The sequence below is a fragment of the Balaenoptera musculus genome, chromosome 11, assembly GCF_009873245.2.
Source record: "Balaenoptera musculus isolate JJ_BM4_2016_0621 chromosome 11, mBalMus1.pri.v3, whole genome shotgun sequence".
In the NCBI taxonomy this organism is placed as follows: Eukaryota; Metazoa; Chordata; class Mammalia; order Artiodactyla; family Balaenopteridae; genus Balaenoptera; species Balaenoptera musculus.
Window position 1 is genome coordinate 64,467,545 of NC_045795.1, and position 20,625 is coordinate 64,488,169.

At 48.4% G+C, this 20,625-nt stretch overlaps 3 protein-coding genes across 3 annotated transcripts in view; 2 read left to right on the forward strand and 1 right to left on the reverse strand.

The window, feature by feature from the left end:
• The window catches only part of CCDC51 (coiled-coil domain containing 51), a 32,864-nt gene extending 12,308 nt beyond the window's left edge, over positions 1-20,556 (reverse strand). The window contains exons 1-3 of the mRNA XM_036867992.1: positions 20,412-20,556; positions 16,705-16,840; positions 3,419-3,566 (exon numbers count right to left, since the gene is read on the reverse strand). The gene's annotated coding sequence lies outside the window, so the exon portion shown is untranslated. The remainder of the gene's footprint in view (positions 1-3,418; positions 3,567-16,704; positions 16,841-20,411) is intronic.
• On the forward strand, positions 556-18,403 carry LOC118903192 (ATR interacting protein). The gene is made up of 13 exons (XM_036867991.1): positions 556-1,679; positions 3,525-3,655; positions 4,337-4,507; positions 6,080-6,198; positions 7,586-7,743; positions 9,000-9,095; positions 9,413-9,542; positions 9,728-10,417; positions 16,463-16,599; positions 16,761-16,852; positions 17,308-17,388; positions 17,608-17,860; positions 18,272-18,403. The coding sequence occupies exons 1-13, from the start codon at positions 1,196-1,198 to the stop codon at positions 18,337-18,339; spliced, it is 2,610 nt and encodes an 869-aa protein (XP_036723886.1). The 5' UTR covers positions 556-1,195; the 3' UTR covers positions 18,340-18,403.
• On the forward strand, positions 18,940-20,569 carry TREX1 (three prime repair exonuclease 1). The gene is made up of 2 exons (XM_036867999.1): positions 18,940-19,076; positions 19,389-20,569. Exon 2 carries the CDS (start codon positions 19,410-19,412, stop codon positions 20,352-20,354), a length of 945 nt encoding a protein of 314 aa, XP_036723894.1. The 5' UTR covers positions 18,940-19,076; positions 19,389-19,409; the 3' UTR covers positions 20,355-20,569.
• The last annotated feature ends 56 nt before the right edge of the window (positions 20,570-20,625 follow it).

Here is a 20,625-nt window from a genome sequence, read left to right on the forward strand (position 1 = left end):
CCAACACCCTGTTCCTGCTAACTGTCCTGCACATGACTGCTGCCCAGTAAAATCCTGTCAGCCACTCAAGTCCAGCTTGAATCCTTGCTCCTCTCTAAAGCCTTACCTTCTCTCTCTGCCATCGATAATTCCTACCTGGCACTTGTGTGGCGTCCATTTCAGTGTTGTGTTCTTGTCTGAGTAGTCTTGGTGCCATCCTCCTTGGTAACTCATTTTTTTTTTTAATTATTTATTTATTTTTGGTTGCATCGGGTCTGTTGCTGCGCGCGGGCTTTCTCTAGTTGCAGCAAGCAGGGGCTACTCGTCGTTGCAGTGCACGGGCTTCTCATTGCGGTGGCTTCTCTTGTTGTGGAGCACAGGCTCTAGGTGCATGAGCTTCAGTAGTTGTGGCATGCAGGCTCAGTAGTTGTGGCTTGTGGGCTCTATAGAGCGCAGGCTCAGTTGCAGCACACGGGCTTAGTTGCTCCGCGGCATGTGGGATCTTCCCGGACCAGGGCTCGAACCCATGTCCCCTGCATTGGCAGGTGCGTTCTTAACCACTGCGCCACCAGGGAAGCCCTCCTTGGTAACTCTTGATAACTTCCACTCAACCTGTAGGACAGCCCAGGTGCTGCTTCCAGGGGGCCTTCCGTAACTTCCTGAGTTTCATTCATTTCTAACCTATGACCCTCGCTTGGGACAAAAACACTCAAGAGCTCTCAGAGAAATGAATGAATATTAACAGCCTGAGCAGTTAGTTCCCACCCCCTCCAACACAGGCACACCATTCTCAGGATCACCCCTTCTCAGACCTTTCTTTCTCCAGACCTACCTCAAAGGTACACATTCAAAACATTTACTGTTTTCAAAGATGTGTGCTCACAACAGCTCTATTCATAACTCCTCGCCCAGTCCCACTCTCCCAGACTCCTCCCCAAGAGAGCCTTGGGATATATGAGAAGTGGGTCTGGCTGGAGAACAGCGAGCTCACAAAGACCAAACCCGTGAAAGCTCCCTGCCTCGATTCACATGTGCACGTGTGAAAATCAGGGCGAACTCCTCCAAGCACAGCTGTGTACCCTAAGTGATGCCAGAGAGCGGGCGCAGAGCCACCTGCGCAGTGGGGCTGGTGAGTTAGCCCAGGTAACTCGGTTCTCTCCTCTTAGACCACCCACCTACTGGGGTCCCAGCCGTCGGTACGAAAGCGCCAGGCGGGATGGTGCCCAGAAGGGCGGGGAGCGACCAAACTCGGTATGCACCCAGTGGAGCACAGCGGCGCGGTCTGATTACGTCATCCCTCCGCGCCCACCGACTGGCAGGTGATTGGCCCGTTGGCGCGGGGGCGTGGCCCCAGCGGCTGAGGCGAGCTGCGGCGCGCGAGCGGTTGGTCCAGCCCTCCGGCCTCGAGGCTACAGGCCGGACTCGGTGCCTTTGTATACGGCCGGCGGCAAGCATGGCTGGAATCCCCGCGCCAGGCAGCAGGAGGCGGAGCGGGCCCCCGGCACCCAGTCGTGGCCCGCCGCCCAGCACCCAGCACCCTCCGAGCAAGCGGGCCCGGGGCTTCCTCGCGACCGCCCCCCCAGACCCAGAAGACCCATTCGGCGCGCACGGGGATTTCACCGCCGACGACCTGGAGGAGCTCGACACCCTCGCGTCACAGGCCCTGAGCCAGTGCCCGAACGCGGCTCCGGACGTGTCCAGTGAGTGCGCCTTTTCCCCGAGGGTGGTGCAGACCTCGCTAGACCCACTAGATGACTGTGGCTTAGGAACCCCACGACCGCTGTTCCGGTGTCTTGCACTCACACTGCCACTTCACCTTTTAAAAATATAGGAACAGTTTGATTTAAGCAGCGGCGTGTCCCAAAAGGTCCTTTGATTTGGGAGAGAAATGTATCAGGAGTGTCAAACAGCCGATTTGGAATACCGAAAGCTAAGTTAACATTTTACTTTAGTTTCTATACTTTGGACCACTAAAGTTCTTAGTTCTTAGCAGAGATCCTTGCAACACGACTACCACCACCATCAGAATCATCACTACCTACACATGGGGACCCATCCTTATGACAGGTTTGGGAGGCTTTAGATCTGATGAAGACCGCCTTTTCCCTTGGGCCGCATGAGCATAAGAGGGGCCTGGCAGAGGCAAGAGATAAGAGACTCATTCTTTTATACAACCAATAAATCATACTAGGTGCCCAAACTTTAGGAGCTGCAGACACTTAGCAATAAACAAAAGACAAAAGCCCCCTCCTTCATGGAGCTTACATTCATTCTAGTGAAGTCTTGTGGGGCTCCCAGGAAGAGAAATCTCTACTTGGATGTCTTACATGCATCTTATATTCCACACAATCATTTCCTGGAAACCCAGTCATCCACCAGCATCTCCAGCATGGTGCCCGGCAAAGCATTCAGAAAACACTCAGAACATTTGATGACCAAATGTTTTGCATGGCAATGACTAGCACCACTCTCCATCATGTAGCACAAGGGAGGCAACAGCTCCCTTTCCTTGACCATGCATCTGATTCCTTTCCAAATCCTGTAACTTTACCTTCTTCATCTATCTCTGGAATCCATCCTCTCTGCATCATCTCTGCCATCTCCCTGATCTGTGTTACCATCACCCCTCCCCGGACAATAGTCTGCTAAATTGTTCCCACATTTCCAGTTATGACTCAAGTCAGACTTTACACCACAGCCAGAGTGATCTTTTCAAAACTAGAATCTCTGTGTCACACACAGATACACGTGAACATCCCTACTGAAAGCCTTTAATGACTTCACACTACTTCTAGAATAAAGATCAAAATCCTTAACATTGCCAGCAAGGCCCAGCATGGCCTGTCCCTTTCCCTCTCCTTCTGTGGGTTCTAGCCACACTAACCTTCCTTCATTCCTTGAATTCTCCCTGCTTCCTTATAATACAGAAACTGCTCATTGCTGTTTCTTACACACTGAGCGTTCTTTCCATCCATTCCCCATCGCCACTCATCTGGTTAGTTCCTGCTTGTTCTTCAGCTCTCCATTCAGTCATCACTTACCTGGGGAAGCCTTCTATTCATCCCGTTGGATCAAATCCCCTATTATAGGCTTTCCTATATTTGCTCTTCTCTGCAGCTCTTATAACAGTTGAAATTTTACATTTATTCTTGTGTTTTTGAGTGCCATGTAAGCTCCATGAGTGAAAGGACTGTATCCATTTTGCTCACCATTGTACCTTTCTTTAGAGGCTAAATTGTGCCTGGCATATTGTAGGTGCTCAGTAAATATCATTGAATAATAGATCACTGAGTTCTGACCAGTGAGATTCCCACAGCACCTTTCATCCTTTAGATGAGACTCTTAAAACTGGGTGCAGAATGGGGAGAGGGTGGCAGGATCTGTTATTTCCTGAGGATTGATTCATGTTCTTACGTTGGAAAATACCTATAGTACTTACTAGATCTTTCTCTAATTTGCTTTCAAAAGTGATTGTTTTCAGCATTGTCTGGCGAAAGTGGGAAAATGTTGGGTCCTAAAAAGTATATGGGAACTGTTTTCTACAGATGTTCGTAAGGTCCCCAGATTAGATGGGATGTCAAAAAATCCTGCAAGGAAAAACAGAGAAAGTGTTCCAGTTAAAGATAATTTCGAATTAGAGTTACTTCAGGCACAGTACAAAGAGCTTAAAGAAAAGGTAAGTGATTTAACTTGTGGCTTTTGTAGTTAATTCATTCACTTATGCATGTGTTATAAAGCATTATACAATAAAATATATAAAAGTTTTAAAACAAGAGTCCAGATTCATCCCCATGAATTGGGGGAAAGAAAGCCAGAAAATTTTGGTTGAAACTAAATCCTGAGATTCCTAACAACCAGGGCAAGAAAGGAAACACTGTAAACCATATACAAAAAGATACAAACTTTCTGTTATAGCACTGAGATAAATTTATAGCCTATGTCTTATATAAGAAACACAACATCATCATGGTTGCTATTTTCATTAGCAGTTTTGCAAAAAAGCAAACATTCTTCATATGACTATCTGTAGGTCCCCAGAAAAACCAAGAACATAAAGTAGAATTTTAGTTCTGTGAAGTGTGTGACCCAGATTGTTTAATATCTCTTAGAGCCTATAGAATCTGCATGCAGAAGTGACAAGTGTGTCCTTAAGCTATCTGGCTGAATATCCACTGTCCCAGGAATGGGCCTAGCAGATCATGGTGATGTCTGGTTGGTACAGATATATTTTGAGCACTCATTGGTCTGTTGGACATGTTTTAAATGTGTTTCTTCATCTCCCCAGCTACATGTTGAAACAAGTACATATAAAATTTTCCCTTACAAACTTTTCACAACATCAATTTGGGATTTACAGATGAAGGCAATGGAAGAAGAAGCGCTCATTAAAAATGGAGAAATTAAAATTTTACGGGACTCACTGCATCAGACAGAATCCATTCTAGAGGAACAGAGAAGATCACATTTCCTTCTTGAGCAAGAGAAAACTCAAGCACTCAGTGACAAAGAAAAAGAATTCTCCAAAAAGGTGACCCAGAGCATTTGTTTTGCTTGTACGGACATCAGCTTTGCCTGCTCAATGAGTTCCTTTAGAAGCAATGACTAAAGTTGCTTATAAATCTTCCAGGAAGATTTCAACAGTTGTTTGTCTTAAATACTTTCGCTACCAACTAATTGCATGTACTTTTCTCCAGGCTCTGAGGTTTGGAAAAGGACTTAGATGAAACTCTGCTTTGCTGTGGTAGTCTAAGTTACTAGCTCACACTTTGCAGAAACAGCTAAAATTAGTGGGTTTTTTGTTGGTTTTTTTTTGTTTTTTGGCAGATCAGAAACTCAGTCGACCTAGCTTAGGCCAAAAGAAAATGTATTGGCTTCCATAACTAAGTCTGGGAAAACAGGTGTGCTGGGGCCTCAAAAGACTCAAGATTTGCCACGACTCATCTTTATTCTCTGTACTATTGATAGGCTCCATCCTTATGGTAGAGGATGTTTTCTCCAGGGGCTCCTGGGCTCATATTTCATAGCTCCAGAGCAGACTGAAGACTTAGGGTTCCTTATCTCCAAGTTTTAAAATTCTGGGGAAGGCTCTAATTTGTCTAACCTGAGTCAGGTGCCTGCCTCTGAACTAGTCACTGTAACCAAAGAGATAATAGCTCCCATTCAAATCACATATTCAAAGGTAGGAAAATGATGTTTCTTGAGAGAGGGAGATACTGTTCTGGGAAGAAAAACAGTGGGTGTCCAGTATATACCACTTTCCTTCACTTCCCAAGGCTTCAAACTCAAGGACATGGGCCTTATTCTGCCATTACTTCATTCAGCAAACTTGGCAATCTTTAAAGAAGCACTGACCTGTGCCCAAGACTAACAGCAGTAGTTGCCTTTCCATATACATGATGAAGAGCAAGGGGTTTGCAATCAGACAAACCAGAGTTTGAATCTAGGCTTTATCACATTCAAGCAGTGACCTCAGGGTGATGACTTATGCTCTATGACTCATTTCCCTTATCTGTTCCAGAAAATAACCAGAAGGGCTGTCGTGAGACTTAAATGGTCCTGCCCTTGTGTCTGGTGCTGTGCCTGGGGAATGGCAGCAGTTACCATTGGCCAGAACAGCAGGTCTCCCCACACTGTACAAGGTTTTGGTAAAACTCTTCTAAATACTCAGCCCAGACCTTCAGGAAGACTTGGATTGTGCACCACTATATTCACTAAAAGGTCTACATGTTACCATGAGATATGGTACCTTGTCAAGCTCTGTGCTGGGCATTTTACATTCACCATTCTTACTTAATCCCCCCAACCAGAAGACAGGTATTTATGTTACAGATAAGCTGGAGTTCAGAGAGGCTGAGTAAATGGTGTTTGAACCCTCACAAACTACCCAGCTATAGTTCAGGTCAAAATATCTTTCTAGAATACCATGCCATCTTTCAGGAAGAAGGTTAAAGCTTGCTATTTCAGGACATTTATGTCACAGCAGACTTTTATACTATCTCTCATTGCTTGTTTTTCCTTTACTAGCTTGAGATTTTGAAGCCCAGAGCTGTTTCTGTATATGTGATGAGGCCTCTATAAGTATGCTTCTTTTGCTTTCCAGCTCCAGTCATTGCAGTCTGAACTCCAGTTTAAAGATGCAGAGATGAATGAATTGAGGACAAAGCTTCAAAGCAGTGAACGAGCTAATAAACTAGCTGCTCCCTCCATTTCCCATGTCAGGTAATGATGGTGCTAGAGGGAGAATACAGTTTTGTATCGTTTAGTAAAAAGTCTGAATAACAATGTCAGGCTAGTCCTGAACAAAGGTCGTTTAGACTCTGCCACTGGGGCATAGATGCTCTTTCCTGAAGGCCTCAAAGATGGTTTGGATGAGACTAGAATGGTTTGGGGCATCATAGCATAAAGGCCCCGCACTCTAGAAGTGCTTCCTCCCTGTAGACTTTATAAACACAATACAACTCCTCGGGATGGAAAGAGGCTGGAAAGATGCTCTCCAAACTTTTGGAGTGGACCAGTCTTCATTTTTATGTAATTTGTTTCAAATAAATGATTTTCCCCAACTGTATTTCAGTCCCAACTGCTTGGAATATTTTTTCTCATTTGCTGTCCAGCAGTCCCCACCTTTGCTGCAGATGTGATCAGCTTGTTAATGGTCCGTCCCATCCCCTGCCTGCCAGAGAAGTCTGGCACACTGTCAGGATCAGCCTTGAAATTTGAACAGTGTGGGTCAGGTCGTCTTTTTCTGGCATTCAACATTCTGCTGCCTTTGCTTACTATGGGCAGGGTGTGAAATAGAACACTTCTTGCCTTGAGTAGCCCAGGTAAGACAGGAGAGCAGAGGGAGTCCATCCTCACCTCTTCACACTAACAGGAGGGCCTCAGCATTATCTGATCCAATCAGAGGGTTAAGACTGCTTCTCTAACATAAAGACCCTGGCACCAAGGCACTGGCTCAGTTTCCAAGTTGCAAGACAAAATACACCTTTTACTAGACCCTCTTTCTCCTGAAAATCTTTTCATTCAGTCCCTGACTATTATAAAAGAGGTTGTTCCAAACCAGTGGTTACGAGGGGGGAGAGGAAATGGGAAAGAGGCAATATAGAGGGATAGGGGAGTAAGAGGTATAAACTATTAAGTATAAAATAAACTACAAGGATATATTGTACAACAAAGGGAACATAGCCAATATTTTATAATAACTATAAATGGAGTATAACCTTTAAAAATTATGAATCACTACAGTATATGCTTATAACTTATATAACATTGTATAGCAACTATATTTCAATTAAAAAAAAAAGAGGTTGCAAACTGAAAAGATGTTTTGGTGGAATTGGAAATAGTAATGGAATTATGGCCAATACTTTTGGGTGATTGGAAGAAGGTGGAAGCAAATGAAAGATTTTTTTTTTCTACAATTTGAATCAAAATGCCTTGAATTTTGCATTGCTGTCCTGACAAAGAATAACAAACGTGTAATAGATAAAACTTTTGGTCAAATCACCTAGACAGGAAAAGTTTAAAGTTTGTTAGAAGTTTTATAACCAGGTATTTTACGTGGTGTTAGCAGAATCATTACTTTGCTTTCATAGTTAACTTTTTCCAGTCCTAGGAAAAGCCCTTCTGTGGTTATAAAGCCAGAAGCATGTTCTCCACAACTTGGAAAACCATCTTTCCCTACAAAGGAGTCTTTTAGTGCTAACATGTCCCTTCCCCACCCCTGCCAGACCGATCCAGGATATAAGTCCCTGATGGGCAAAGAGGGTAAGTCAGTCTATCCATCATCTGTTGCTCTATATCAGACTACTCAGACTTGAGCCTTGAAACATTTGAGTATTTATTTTCTCCTCGTTTCTGTGGGTCAGCAGTTCTGACAGCACAGTGGGGATGGTTTGTCTCTGCGGGCACTGAAGGCTTGTAGGGGGCTGGAGGATCTATTTCAAGGTGGCTCACTCACATGTCTGGCAGTGGAATTCCTTTCCACATGTGGGTCTTTCCACAGGGCTACTTGGCTGATCTCATAACCTGGTAGATGGCTTTCTCTAGAGCTAGCAAACCCAGAGCGATAGGTGGAAGCTATCCTTTTTATGGCCTAGCCTTAAAAGTCACATAGCATCACTGCTGCCACATTCTGTTTGTTAGAAGTGAGTCATTGAGTCTGGGCCATGTTCAAGGGGAAGAAAACTAGGCTGCACCCCTTGAGGAGAAGTGTGTCAAAGAATTTGCAGGCATATTTTAAAACCTCCAGTCAGCATCCTTTGCCATGCCAGAAACACAGCTAGTATGCAGGAACATGTGCTCCTTTCATCGCGCAGCTGAGTCCAGACTGAGGGAATGCTACTGCTTTCTAGAGAGACAGTCTAGCATTAGTAGGTTTTCACTCTTGAGACTGTGCTATGCCAGTTTATCTTACAATTCAGATACATTGCCTTTCTTCTACCATCAACCCTTTCAAGTCATTAGCATCACGCCACCCCTGAGAACTACAGCTACTCACATTTTTGACATTTAGCAACTTCAGGAGCGGTTATTGGGTAGTGTTATGAGCCCGCGGTGGAGCCCACTAGCCTGGCCGAGAGTCCCAGTCACATTGCTTACTGGCTTGTATGATTTGAACAAGTCCCTTAACCTCTGTGCCTCAGTTTTCCCATTTGTAAAACAGAGCCAATGATAACACCTCCTGGTTGGGTTGCTGTGAGGAACAAGAGAGCTAGCATGTATAAAGCTCTTAGAACAGTGTCTGGCACATAATAAGAATCATAAAATGCTTTTATGTTATTGCCTGATTTTGAAGTGGGGCAAACAATTTAATTTTCTTTTCCTTTCCTTTCCTTATGCAAGTTCCTGTTTTATATGAGGAAGGCAAAGATGTGAAGGTTCTTGAGTTGCTTTGGCTCTTATTTTGATCCAAAGTTGAAGAAGTAGAACAATGTATGTTTTAAACTCATTACATTTAAGAGTTTCTGATACACTTGTGCTTTTGTGTTCCAGTTTTGATTAATATATTATCTGTTATTCAGAGAATAAGACCCACAGTCTGGGAGATGACCCGATAAAGCAAGAACAGTCCCAGAAAAGTCCTGTTGACAGCTGGATGCAGAGATCAAACACTCAAGGTACCAGAATGCCTGCTCCTTCTGCAGGAGGCCTGCCTGGGTCCGATCATCCTCTGTGATGCTGCAGTGGAATTGCCTAGGGAACTGTCCTGGGCTCAATCAGCACCCCAGGCAGTGCTTTAGAGGGTCCAGGGGAGTAGGAGTCTGTGACTTAAGCAGAAGACTATAAAATAGAAGGGACCAAGAGCAAGTATGCCTCCGAGCCTTCAGTACCCACGGGCGTCTCAAGGGAACTTAGTGGCAGTTTAGAGGATAGTTGGCATCATAGAAAAGCACTCTCATGTCAGAACCTTCTACAGTCACCTTGTCTTCTGCAGGCTCCATTTTGATAAACCTTCTCCTGAAGCAGCCTTTGATCCCAGGGTCATCCCTAGGTCTGTGCCACCTCCTGAGCAGTTGTTCTGAGGCTCCTACCGGCACCCTGTTCCAGCTACCTGGGCTTGGCAGGTAAGCATAAGACTCCTAAAAAGCTTGTTTGGAAGAAGTTTCCAGGAAGCAAGTCCCTATCTGGTCCTGACCGGCCTAGGAGGTCTGCTCTGGGCAGGAAAACTAGAGAATTTAGCAGGCAGGTTGTTTGGGTCCCTTGACCTTATCTCCCTCTCACACTTGTTTTCTTTTGTGTCTGTTGCTAGTACCTTGACTGGGATTTCAAGCCTGAGGACCACAGGTTCTTGTGATGGGTCATTTCCGCTCTTGGCCCTGAGACAAGCACAGAACCTGGCACTTACTGGACTGAATCTGGTGGCCAGGAATGAGGGCTCCTGTGACAGAGACCCAGCAGAGGGAGGCGGAAGGGCCTTCCCACTCTGCCAGCTTCCTGGAGCTGTGCACCTCCTCCCCCTGGTACAGTTCTTTATCGGCTTACACTGCCAGGCTCTGCAGGATTTGGCAGCAACCAAGAGAAGCGGAGCGCCTGCGGACTCACCAACACATCCCTCCTGCGTGAGCTCTGGGGTAGAGGCCAGCCCTGAGGACTCACTTTGCAACCTGGAAGGCTTCTCTGTGGCTTCACTAAGCGTTCTTCAGCACCTGGTGTGCCACAGCGGAGCAGTCATTTGCCTGTTACTATCAGGAGCAGGCGCGGATTCTGCTCCTAGGGAAGGAGACCAGAGCCTGGTTGACGGACATGGTCCTGGGGATGTGACCTCAGCCCCAGCGGGGCTTGCCGGTGACCAAGGCCAGCATCCACTATTGAAGATGCTTCTTCAACTTTTGGCTTTCTCTTCTGCAGCAACAGGTCACCTTAAAGCCAGTGTCCTCAGCCAGTGCCTTAAGGTTTTGGTGAAATTAGCTGAAAATGCTTCCTTTGATTTCCTGCCCAGGTATAACGCAGCATGGGAGTCATGATTCCTTGTGGGTCTTACCCAGCCTCTTGAGGTCTGTCCTGTGGCCCCTCTACTTGTTCCCATCTTGACTCGTTCATACTGCTCAGCTCTAAGCCTTGGTTTAGGTTCTTAGCTAGAGTTCTGAAGTGATGGGAAGTGGGGCCAGCAGTTAGAAGAACCAAGGAAGTGGTTTATTTGGCTTAGTTCTGCCTCTGGATAGTAGGTAAGCAAAAGACACATGTGATAAAAGAAGGCTGCTAGTCACTATGGAAGAGTGTCCTGCCCCCGAAACAGACAAAGGCTGAGCCAAGAGGCCTTTGAACCTGGGACATGGATCAGGTGAAGACCAGATTTCACAGCCACATTGAAGTTTAGTTTGGTGGGATTCCCTGAAGAAGCAGAGGGTGTGCGGAGGGTCTGCAGCTACAAGCTGACCTTGCTGGGCATCTGCCCATCATCATGGTGTCCACCACTGGCATGAGCCACAGGTTACTTGCTCTTCTTTGAAGGTTTGTTGCAGAACACTGTTGTCATAAATTCCTAGCTTGGGATTCCAGACCCTCAACACTGGGAAGGTAAACACCACCCAGCCAGTCCCCTCGTCCTGTAATCCCATCTCCCCCTCAGCATTCCACCAAGAGGCCAATTCCTCTGTTGGATGTATCTTAAGCCTTTTTGTCTCTGAACTCAGAATACCTGTTTGCTAAAAACACTTCTGGATCCTGGTTTCCATATGAATATATTCTGGCTTGTCTGGTGCATCCTAAAGGTGGTGCTCAGAGCTAGACACAGTGTACTGCAGAGTAGTGTGAGCATCAAGGTAGGCGCGTTACCATCACCCAGGTGACTGGCAGGGGACCCAGCTCATGGTGGCTGATTGCTTCTTTTATTTATTTATTTTTTTTGAGTCTTCTCTTTCCTTTTATTTTTTTTAATTCCATAGTGCTTTACAATTTTCAAAAGTTTCACACATGATTTCGTATAATCCCATAACAATGCTTTTTTTTTAATCCCCTACCCCTATATTGCCCTTCCTCCCTTCCCTCTCCCCACTGGTAACCACTAGTTTGTTTTCTGTGTCTGTGAGCCTGTTTCTTTTTTGTTTTATTCACTAGTTTGCTGTATTTTTTAGATTCCACATACGATATCATACAGTATTTGCCTGTCTGACGTATTTCACTTAGCATAATGCCCTCCAAGGCCATCCATATTGCTGCAAATGGCAAAATTTTGTCTTTTTTATGGCTGAGTAGTATTCCATTTGTGTGTGTGTGTGTGTGTGTGTGTGTGTGTGTGTGTGTGTGTGTGTGTGTACACGTGTACCACATCTTCTTTATCCATTCATCTGTTAATGGACACTTAGGTTGCTTCCATAACTTGGCAATTGTAGGTGATGCTGCTATGAACATTGGGGTGCATGTTTCTTTTCAAAGTAGTGTTTTTGGTTTTTTTCAGGTATATACCCAGGAGTGGAATTGCTGGGTCACATGGTACTTCTACTTTTAATTTTTTGAGAAACCCCTATACTGTTTTCCACAGTGGCTGCACCAATTTACATTCCGCCAACAGTGTAGGATGGTTCCCTTTTCTTCACATTTGTTATTTCCGTTCTTTTTGATGATAGCCATTCTGACTGGTGTGAGGTGATATCTCATTGTGGTTTTTTTTTTTTTTTTTTTTTTTTTTTTTTCTCATTGTGGTTTTGATTTGCATTTCCCTGATGATGAGTGATATTGAGCATCTTTTCATGTGCCTATTGGCCATCTGGATGTCCTCTTTGGAAAAATGTCTTTTCAGTTCTGCCCATTTTTTGATTGGGTTGTTTGTTTGATGTTGAGTTGTATGAGCTGTTTGTATATGTTGGATATTAACCCCTTATCGGTCATATCATTTGCAGTTATCTTCTCCCATTCAACAGGTTGTGTTTTCATTTTGTCGATGGTTTCCTTTGTTGTGCAAAAGGTTTTAAATTTAATTAGGTCCCATTTGTTTATTTTTGCTTTTGTTTCCTTTGCTCTAGGAGATGGATCCAAAAAAAAAAATTGCTGCTATTTATGTCAAAGAGTGTTCTGCCTATGTTTTCCTCTAGGAGTTTGATAGTATCTGGTCTTCCCTTTAGGTCTTTAATCCATTTTGAGTTTATTTCTGTATATGATGTTAGAGAATGTTCTGATTTCATTGTCTTACAAGTAGCTGTCCAGTTTTCCCAGCAGCACTTATTGAAGAGACTGTCTTTTCTCCACTGTATAGTCTTGCCTCCTTTGTTACAGATTAAATGACCTTAGGTATGTAGGTTTATTTCTGGACTCTCTATTCTGTTCCATTGATCTATGTGTCTGTTTTTGCACCAGTACCATACTGGGTTTTTTAGCTTGAGATTTTAATTTTATTTATTTATTTATGGCTGTGTTGGGTCTTCGTCTCTGTGCGAGGGCTTTCTCTAGTTGCGGCAAGTGGGGGCCACTCTTCATCGCGGTGCGCGGGCCTCTCACTATCGCGGCCTCTCTTGTTGCGGAGCACAAGCTCCAGATGTGCAGGCTCAGTAATTGTGGCTCACGGGCCTAGCTGCTCAGCGGCATGTGGGATCTTCCCAGACCAGGGCTTGAACCCATGTCCCCTGCGTTAGCAGGCAGATTCTCAACCACTGCGCCACCAGGGAAGCCCTACCATACTGTTTTGACTACTGTAGCTTTGTAGTATAGTCTGAAGTTAGGGAGTATGATTCCTCCAGCTCTTTTCTTCTTTTTCAAGATTATTTTGGCTGTTTCAGGGTCTTTCATGTTTCCATATAAATTTAAAATTTTATTCTAGGTTCTGTGAAAAATGCCATTGATAACTTCATAACAATTGCACTGAATCTGTAGATTGCCTTGGGTAATATAGCCATTTTGACAGTATTGATTCTTCCAATCCAAGAACAGGGTATATCTTTCCATTTATGTCGTCTTCAATTTCTTTCATCAGTGTCCTATAGTTTTTGGCGTACAGGCCTTTTGCCTCCTTCGGTAGGTTTATTCTTAGGTGTTTTATTCTTTTTGATGCGATGGTAAATGGGATCGTTTCCTTAATTTCTCTTTCTGATAGCTCATTGCTAGTGTATAGAAATGCAACAGATTTCTGTATATTACTTTTGTATCCTGCAACTTTACCGAATTCATTGATGAGCCCTAGTAGTTTTCTGGTGGCATCTGTAGGATTTATGTATAGTAGTATAATGTCATCTGCAGACAATGACATTTTTATTTCTTCCTTGCCAATTTGGATTCCTTTTTATTTCTTTTTCTTCTGATTGCGGTGGTTAGAACTTCCAAAACTATGTTGAATAAAAGTGGTGAGAGTGGTCATCCTTGTCTTCTTCCTGATCTTCGAGGAAATGCTTTCAGCTTTTCACCAATGAGTATGATTTTTTTTAATTTTATTTATTTATTTATTTGGGCTGCGTTGGGTCTTAGTTGTGGTATGTGGGATCTTCGTTGAGGCATGTGAGATCTTTAGTTGCAACGCATGGTCTCTTCATTGTGGCATGCGGGCTTCTCTCTAGTTGTGGCATGTGGGTTTTCTCTTCTCTAGTTGTGCGTGCAGGGTCCAGAGCTTGTGGACTCTGTAGTGTGGCGCACAGGCTCCAGAGTGTGTGGGCTCTGTAGTTTGCAGCATGTGGGCTCTCTAGCTGAGGCGCAGGAGCTTAGTTGCCCTGAGGCACGTGGGATCTTAGTTCCCCGACCAGGGATCGAACCTGCAGCCCCTGCTTTGGAAGGCGGATTCTTTACCACTGGACCACAAGGAAAGTCCCTACCAATGAGTATGATGTTAGCTGTGGGTTTTTCATATATGGCCTTCATTATGTTGAGGTATGTTCCCTGTATGCCTACGTTCTGGAGTTTTTCTCATAAATGGATATTGAACTTTGTCAAAAGCTTTTTCTGCATCTATTGAGAAGATCACATGGTTTTTATTCTTCAGTTTGTTAATGTGGTGTATCACATTGATTGATATGTGGATATTGAAAAATCTTTGCATCCCTGTTTCTTATTTTTTAAATGAGTGAATTCCAGGAACCACATTTTTAGCAGTTCTCTTGGTAGATATATCATCATTCTATTCCTGTTGAGCTTGTCCACAATAACATCAAAAAACAGCCATTTAATGGGTGCTTACTGCAGGCCAGACACAGATGCCTTCTGTTCACTAGCTTGGGTGGCACCCTCAGAGCCCTGTGTCTTCACGCCCAGCACAGAGCCTGGCTCACTGTGAGCACTCAGTGTTTGTTAAATGAATAAACCCCATGTTGGGGTAGAGAAACTTGTCTGAAACCCCAGAGGGAGTGTGCTAGATCAGCCAGTTAGGCTCCTGAATCATTGTTCTTGATCACTGTCTGATGCCACCTCCCACGCAGTGCTTCTCCTCTGAATTCCTTCATGCTTGCAGGCTGAACCCCATTACCACACAGCTTCTTGTTCCCCTTGAAGTAAAAGCCAGGGACAGGTGCTACCAAGGCTCCATAGCAGTATGCGATACAACACGAGCAGCCAGGCAGGCTGTGATCTCCTATGAAAGGCACCACTGCCCACCCAGGCTTGAGGGCACATCATCCCCTCAGACTCTTGTCTTCCCACTGCATCTGTTTTAGGGGTAGGTCCAGCGTAGCTCCCCAGGTACTGGCATGGCAGGCGCTTTTGAACAAAAAGTTCTCATCCCCAGCTCAGCCAGGGCAGCATGACTTATTTATTGTGCATTTAGGGGCTGTGCCAAAAAAAAAAAAATTCATTTAAAAAGAAGGCTCCGATGCTATCAAAAATAATTTGGAAACCACTGTGTTGTATATAAAGATGGATTTTTTTAGTTTCAGGGGGCCACTTCTGGCCTAATAATGAAATTAGGTATTAACCGGTTAAACTCCAGTTTCCCACAAAGTTCCACACTCCCTGGTGACTAGAAACATTCAGCTTGTCTCATACAGAATTTGCTCTAAAATGAGTTCGCCCCAAATAGACCTTGCTTCCTAATGGTGTACAAGGAATATTCTTTTTTTTTTTTTTTTTTTAAATTTAATTTTTATTTATTTATTTTTGGCTGTGTTGGGTCTTCGTTTCTGTGCGAGGGCTTTCTCTAGTTGCGTCAAGTGGGGGCCACTCTTCATCGCGGTGCGCGGGCCTCTCACTATCGCGGCCTCTCTTGTTGCGGAGCACAGGCTCCAGACGCGCAGGCTCAGTAGTTGTGGCTCATGGGCCCAGTTGCTCCGCGGCATGTGGGATCTTCCCAGACCAGGGCTCGAACCCTTGTCCCCTGCATTGGCAGGCAGATTCTCAACCACTGTGCCACCAGGGAAGCCCTACAAGGAATATTCTTAACCCTCGGTGCCGTGTGCATGAAAAGGGACATACCCGCAGAACTGCCCCTCCCCCCACCCACGAGGCTGTGTGGGTTGAGCAAAAAGCAGTGCTTCTCTTGGGACTCGGTTCCTTGGTAATGAATGCGCCATCCCTTTGCCCACAAGACCAGGGGGAGAGTGCCCAAGCCCCTCACCATGCACACCCTGAGTGCGTACCTTCTCATACGTGGTGGCAGAGGAGCTGGTGTTTCCCGATAAGTGGGGAAAATTAAGTCTTCCTTGCCCAGCGAGTGGTCTCGTAAGATCCAACCATAGCCAAGTCTATATTGTCACTGCTGACGCCTGGCCAGTCCTCTGGCGGTGGGCACAGGACATTTCTCTCACACTCAAGTTGAACCTGCCTCCCTGTTTGGGAGCAGAGGCAGGAAGGAGCCCAAGAGCAGTGTGGAGGCCGGCACCCGAGGTCCAGGGGGGCACCGTGCCAGGTAAGGGCCTGTCATCTCTAAGCCACAGCAGTCCCACAGTGAAGGGTAGTACCCACTCGTTCACCTGAAACAAGTATCAGCAAGTAGGGTGGCATCTGAACCCAGGTCTGTCTGAATCGAGTCTCCTTTTTACTGGCCTCTTCAATTTCCTGTTGCCTACCGTGAAAGGTGAGGGTGAGTTATGGGATTGGGTTGGAGGTGTCACGTCACTGCGGTCCTGTGTTTCAGGTTCCAGTGCGTGTTCCGGGTGCTGCCACAGTGCCTGTGCCCAGAGACACCCCTGCCCAGTGTGCTGCTGACTATTGAGCTCCTGTCCCTCCTGGTGGACCATGAGAAGCTTGCACCTCAGCTCTGCTCCCACCGGGGTAAAGCAGGCCGGGGGCGCGCGTCTGGACTACTCCTGCAGCTTGGAGGGAAGGGTGGTGGCAGGGGCAGGTCCGGGGCCTCCTGAGGGCTTCTGCAGCTTGTACCTCAGGCACTGGGTGAGAAGGCGGATCCTGAGTGAGAGGTGGGGTGTCCTTTCCAGAACGCTGCCTCCTGCTGCTGCTGTACATGTACATCACATCAAGGCCTGACAAAGCCGCCTCGGAGACACAGTGGCTTCGGCTGGAACAAGAGGTAAAGACACAAGAGCCCCTTTTGTGCTGCTCACCACCCCACCCCACTCCACCCCACTCCATCCCACGTAAGAGCCACTCTTCTCCTTCCTCTGGGAATTAAAGGAAGCTTTAATTCATTTTGGTAACGTGTTGAGCCACTAGCAAGGTAAACTCATTTGGGGGGGCTCCATACTCCACAGATACAGTACAGTCGGAGCCCAGGGTATCCTGGGACTTGGCAAGGTTGCCTGGTGGCTGGAGGTGGGCACGGAGGCAGGTGGGTCAGTGGTGAGACACAGGTGTTGGTCCTGAGTGTCTCCTGGGAAGGTCCCAAAACACTACCACCTCTTGGATCCCATTAGTGCAGACAAGCAGTTGCTGAGGCAACTGGAGCTCTTGCAGAAGCCTGAGAAAGCCCTTGCTGTGACCAGGGCCTCATTGTGCCATGGATGGGACAGTCTGTTCTTGTTCTAGGCTGTGTGGCTCCTGGCTAAGCTTGCTGTGCAGAGCCCCTCCTCCCCAGTCACTGGTTCCAGCTGCCAGTGCAACGTGGAGGTGAGTGCCGGGGGCAGGCAGGGGCCGACAGCGGGCAGCTCTGTTGGCGGATGACAGGGCCCTGTGAAAGCATCCCATGCTCCTTCACCAGGGCTAGACCCTGGTGCCACTGCTCAGAACCTTCCTCACCCGGGTGGCTAGGAAAGATGCTGCCCAGCTAAGCAGGTTGTCAGGGTGCAGGGACCACCTGACCTGACCTCAGCCTGCGCCCTCCCCCAGGTGGTCAGAGCACTCACGGTGATGCTGCACAGACAGTGGCTGACAGTGCGGAGGGCAGGGGGGCCCCCGAGGACTGACCAGCAGAAGCGGACGGTGCGGTGTCTGCGGGATACAGTGCTGCTGCTGCACAGTCTGTCCCAAAAGGACAAGCTTTTCACTGTGCACTGCGTGGAGGTCCTGCATCAGTACGACCAGGTGATGCCAGGGGTCAGCATGCTGATTCGAGGGCTTCCTGACGTGACAGGCTGTGAAGGTGAGCCTGCAGGAGGGCCCCTCCCTGCCCCAGCCCACATGTGGAGTTTGCCCTGAAGTTCGTGGACAAATCAGACTACCTGGGCTTAGGTCAGCAGCGCTCCATCCACACAGCCTTTGCCGGCACTGGGGCCATTCTTTTCTTCCCGCTCCGGTTCTTCTCTCAGCATATCAGCCTGCCTTTTGCTCATATCTACTGAGTTGGCCTGGCAGAGCCACGGTTTTTCCAGAAACATCCCTGTCTGAATTGCCTTTGTATTATTTTGCTTGCAGTAGCTGAGGGAGCAAGGCCTGGGCGTGGAAGGGACTGCTTAGTTCCTGTGGGCCTGGTGGGGAGGAGAGGTGGGACCTCCCCCAGTCCCAGCACCTTCAGGCAGGCCTTCACCCCAGAACCCTCTTGTTTTTGGCTCAGAGGCAGCCCTGGATGATCTCTGTGCCGCGGAGGCCGATGTGGACGACCCCGAGATGGACTGTGGCTGAGGCCTGTGAGCATCGAGCCACATGGTGGCACCAGCACCACTACTTTCCTTACCTCATCCCCTGATTAAAAGCAGTGACAGGCTGTTAGAGAACAGGCCAGCCTTATGTTTCCTGAGTCTGATCTGTGTCGGCTAAGTGGGAGGGACAGAGCAGGAGGGGGACCCAGGGAAGGCTGAGATCCTTCTTCCTGTTCCTGGCCGGCAGCCCCATGGTAATGAATCTGCTATGAGGAAGGAGCCCTGCCTTGCCCTGCCCTGCCTGTGGAATTGTCCTGAGTCATCACTTTGCCAGAGGCCATGGGAAGAAACCATTGTGTGGCAGGGAAGAAGGTGGCCCTCAGCCCAGGCCTAAACCAGGGAGGCCTGGGAAAATGGGGCCAAGGGGTGGGTGCAAAATGGCCACGGCAGGGGTTCCCAGCAGGCTCGAGTCCTGGAGCTAGCCTGCCCCGTAGCCCTGTCCTCCCGGTGTGAGGGCGTGAGGGCCCTGGTGCGTTGTGCCAGCCAGCAGGCCCACAGCGAGAGGTCTGAGAAGGCCTTTGGGGATAGCACTGTGGGTGCCTGGGGAGGACGGGTGTTGGCAGGAGGGACAGCCCAGGCAGGCTGACAAGCGGGGCGGGCCTTACTCACACCAGCCGCTGGGCGGGCTCAGGCTGAGTTTCACTTCCCACCACTGCTGCCAGCAGCAAGAACCAGCTGGAGAGCGTGCACCCTGAGTCATTGCTGCCTGCCTGCTACTCGGTAAGTGAGGACCCCCGAGGGGAGGGGGTAGGGTGGGAGGGCCATGGGTACCTGCCCCACTAACCCCCACCGGCCTAAGTGGGCACTAGAGGGAGGAGCCAGGCCTTCCCCTGAACAGAAAACAGTGTGCGGGTCCCACTAAGAAAGCCACCCCACCCTCTCTGGCTTCCTGCCCTGAAAATGGGTCCTGGAGCTCAGTAACAGTGCCTGCCCATGCAGGGAAGGCCAGAGGGGTGCTCCTGCCCACCCCACTTGCCTTACCCCTTATCACTGGGCACTCACACCCACCCCCCACCCCATGCTCCTCCCCAGGCTCAGCGGCAGATACCCACCATGGGCTCGCAGGCCTTGCCCCCAGGTCCTGTGCAGACCCTCATCTTCTTGGACCTGGAGGCCACTGGCCTGCCCTTCTCCCAGCCCAAGGTCACAGAGCTATGCCTGCTGGCCATCCACAGATGGGCCCTGGAGAGACTTCCCACCCCTCAGGGTCCTCCTTCAACAGTGCCCCCACCACCCCGGGTGCTGGACAAGCTCTCCCTGTGCGTGGCTCCGGGGAAGGCCTGTAGCCCTGCAGCCAGTGAGATCACAGGCCTGAGCACAGCTGTGCTGGCTGCACACGGGCGTCAATGCTTCGATGCCAACCTGGCCAACATGCTCCGAGCCTTCCTGCAGCGCCAGCCACAGCCCTGGTGCCTCGTGGCACACAACGGTGACCGCTACGACTTCCCCCTGCTCCAGGCAGAGCTGGCTGTACTGGGCCTTGCCAGCGCTCTGGACGGCGCCTTCTGTGTGGATAGCATTGCTGCCCTGAAGGCCCTGGAGCAAGCTGGCAGCCCCTCAGAGCACGGCCCAAGGAAGAGCTACAGCCTGGGCAGCATCTACATGCGCCTGTACGGGCAGGCCCCACCAGACTCACACACAGCCGAGGGTGACGTCCTAGCCCTGCTCAGCATCTGTCAGTGGAGGCCACAGGCCCTGCTGCGGTGGGTAGATGCTCATGCCAGGCCCTTCAGCACCGTCAAGCCGATGTACGTGGTCACAGCCTCAACTGGAACCAGCCCAAGGCCATCTGCTGCTATGGCCACTGTACCCCTGGCCAGCGCCAGGGACACCAGCCCCAACCGTGGTGGAAACAGGAACCCTAAGCCCCTTTCCCCAGTGAAGAGCCCTGGAGCCCCACCCAGGGAGGGACTGCTGGCCCCACTGGGCCTGCTGGCCTTCCTGACCTTGGCAGTAGCCACGCTGTATAGGCTGTCCTTGGCCATACCCGGGCAGTAGGCCAAGAAAGAAATTCTGACTAATAAAGACCCTCCACAGCACCGAGTGATCACTCACCTCTACCCTCCGTGGCAGCCTGAGAGCCTCCCGCACTTCTGCCCACACTGAGACACCTGGGGCCGGGGGGCACAGGAAGTGGCAGTCTTTGTCCGTCACCCTCCCTAGCAGGATGGTCAGACGTCTGAGCCCAATAAAAGTAGGGAAAACAAGGAACTTCAAATACTGGATGGAAATGATACCTAGCCTAAAACCCAATCCCAGCAGCCAAGAA

Bases quoted from the DNA above. Each gene is read 5' to 3' on its own strand.
- LOC118903192 (XM_036867991.1), top strand. From the start codon at position 1,196: ATGGTGCCCAGAAGGGCGGGGAGCGACCAAACTCGGTATGCACCCAGT. The intron at 16,600-16,760 runs GTAAAGCAGGCC...TGTCCTTTCCAG, and splicing joins TCAGCTCTGCTCCCACCGGG to AACGCTGCCTCCTGCTGCTG. The intron at 17,389-17,607 runs GTGAGTGCCGGG...GCCCTCCCCCAG, and splicing joins GCTGCCAGTGCAACGTGGAG to GTGGTCAGAGCACTCACGGT.
- TREX1 (XM_036867999.1), top strand. From the start codon at position 19,410: ATGGGCTCGCAGGCCTTGCCCCCAGGTCCTGTGCAGACCCTCATCTTC.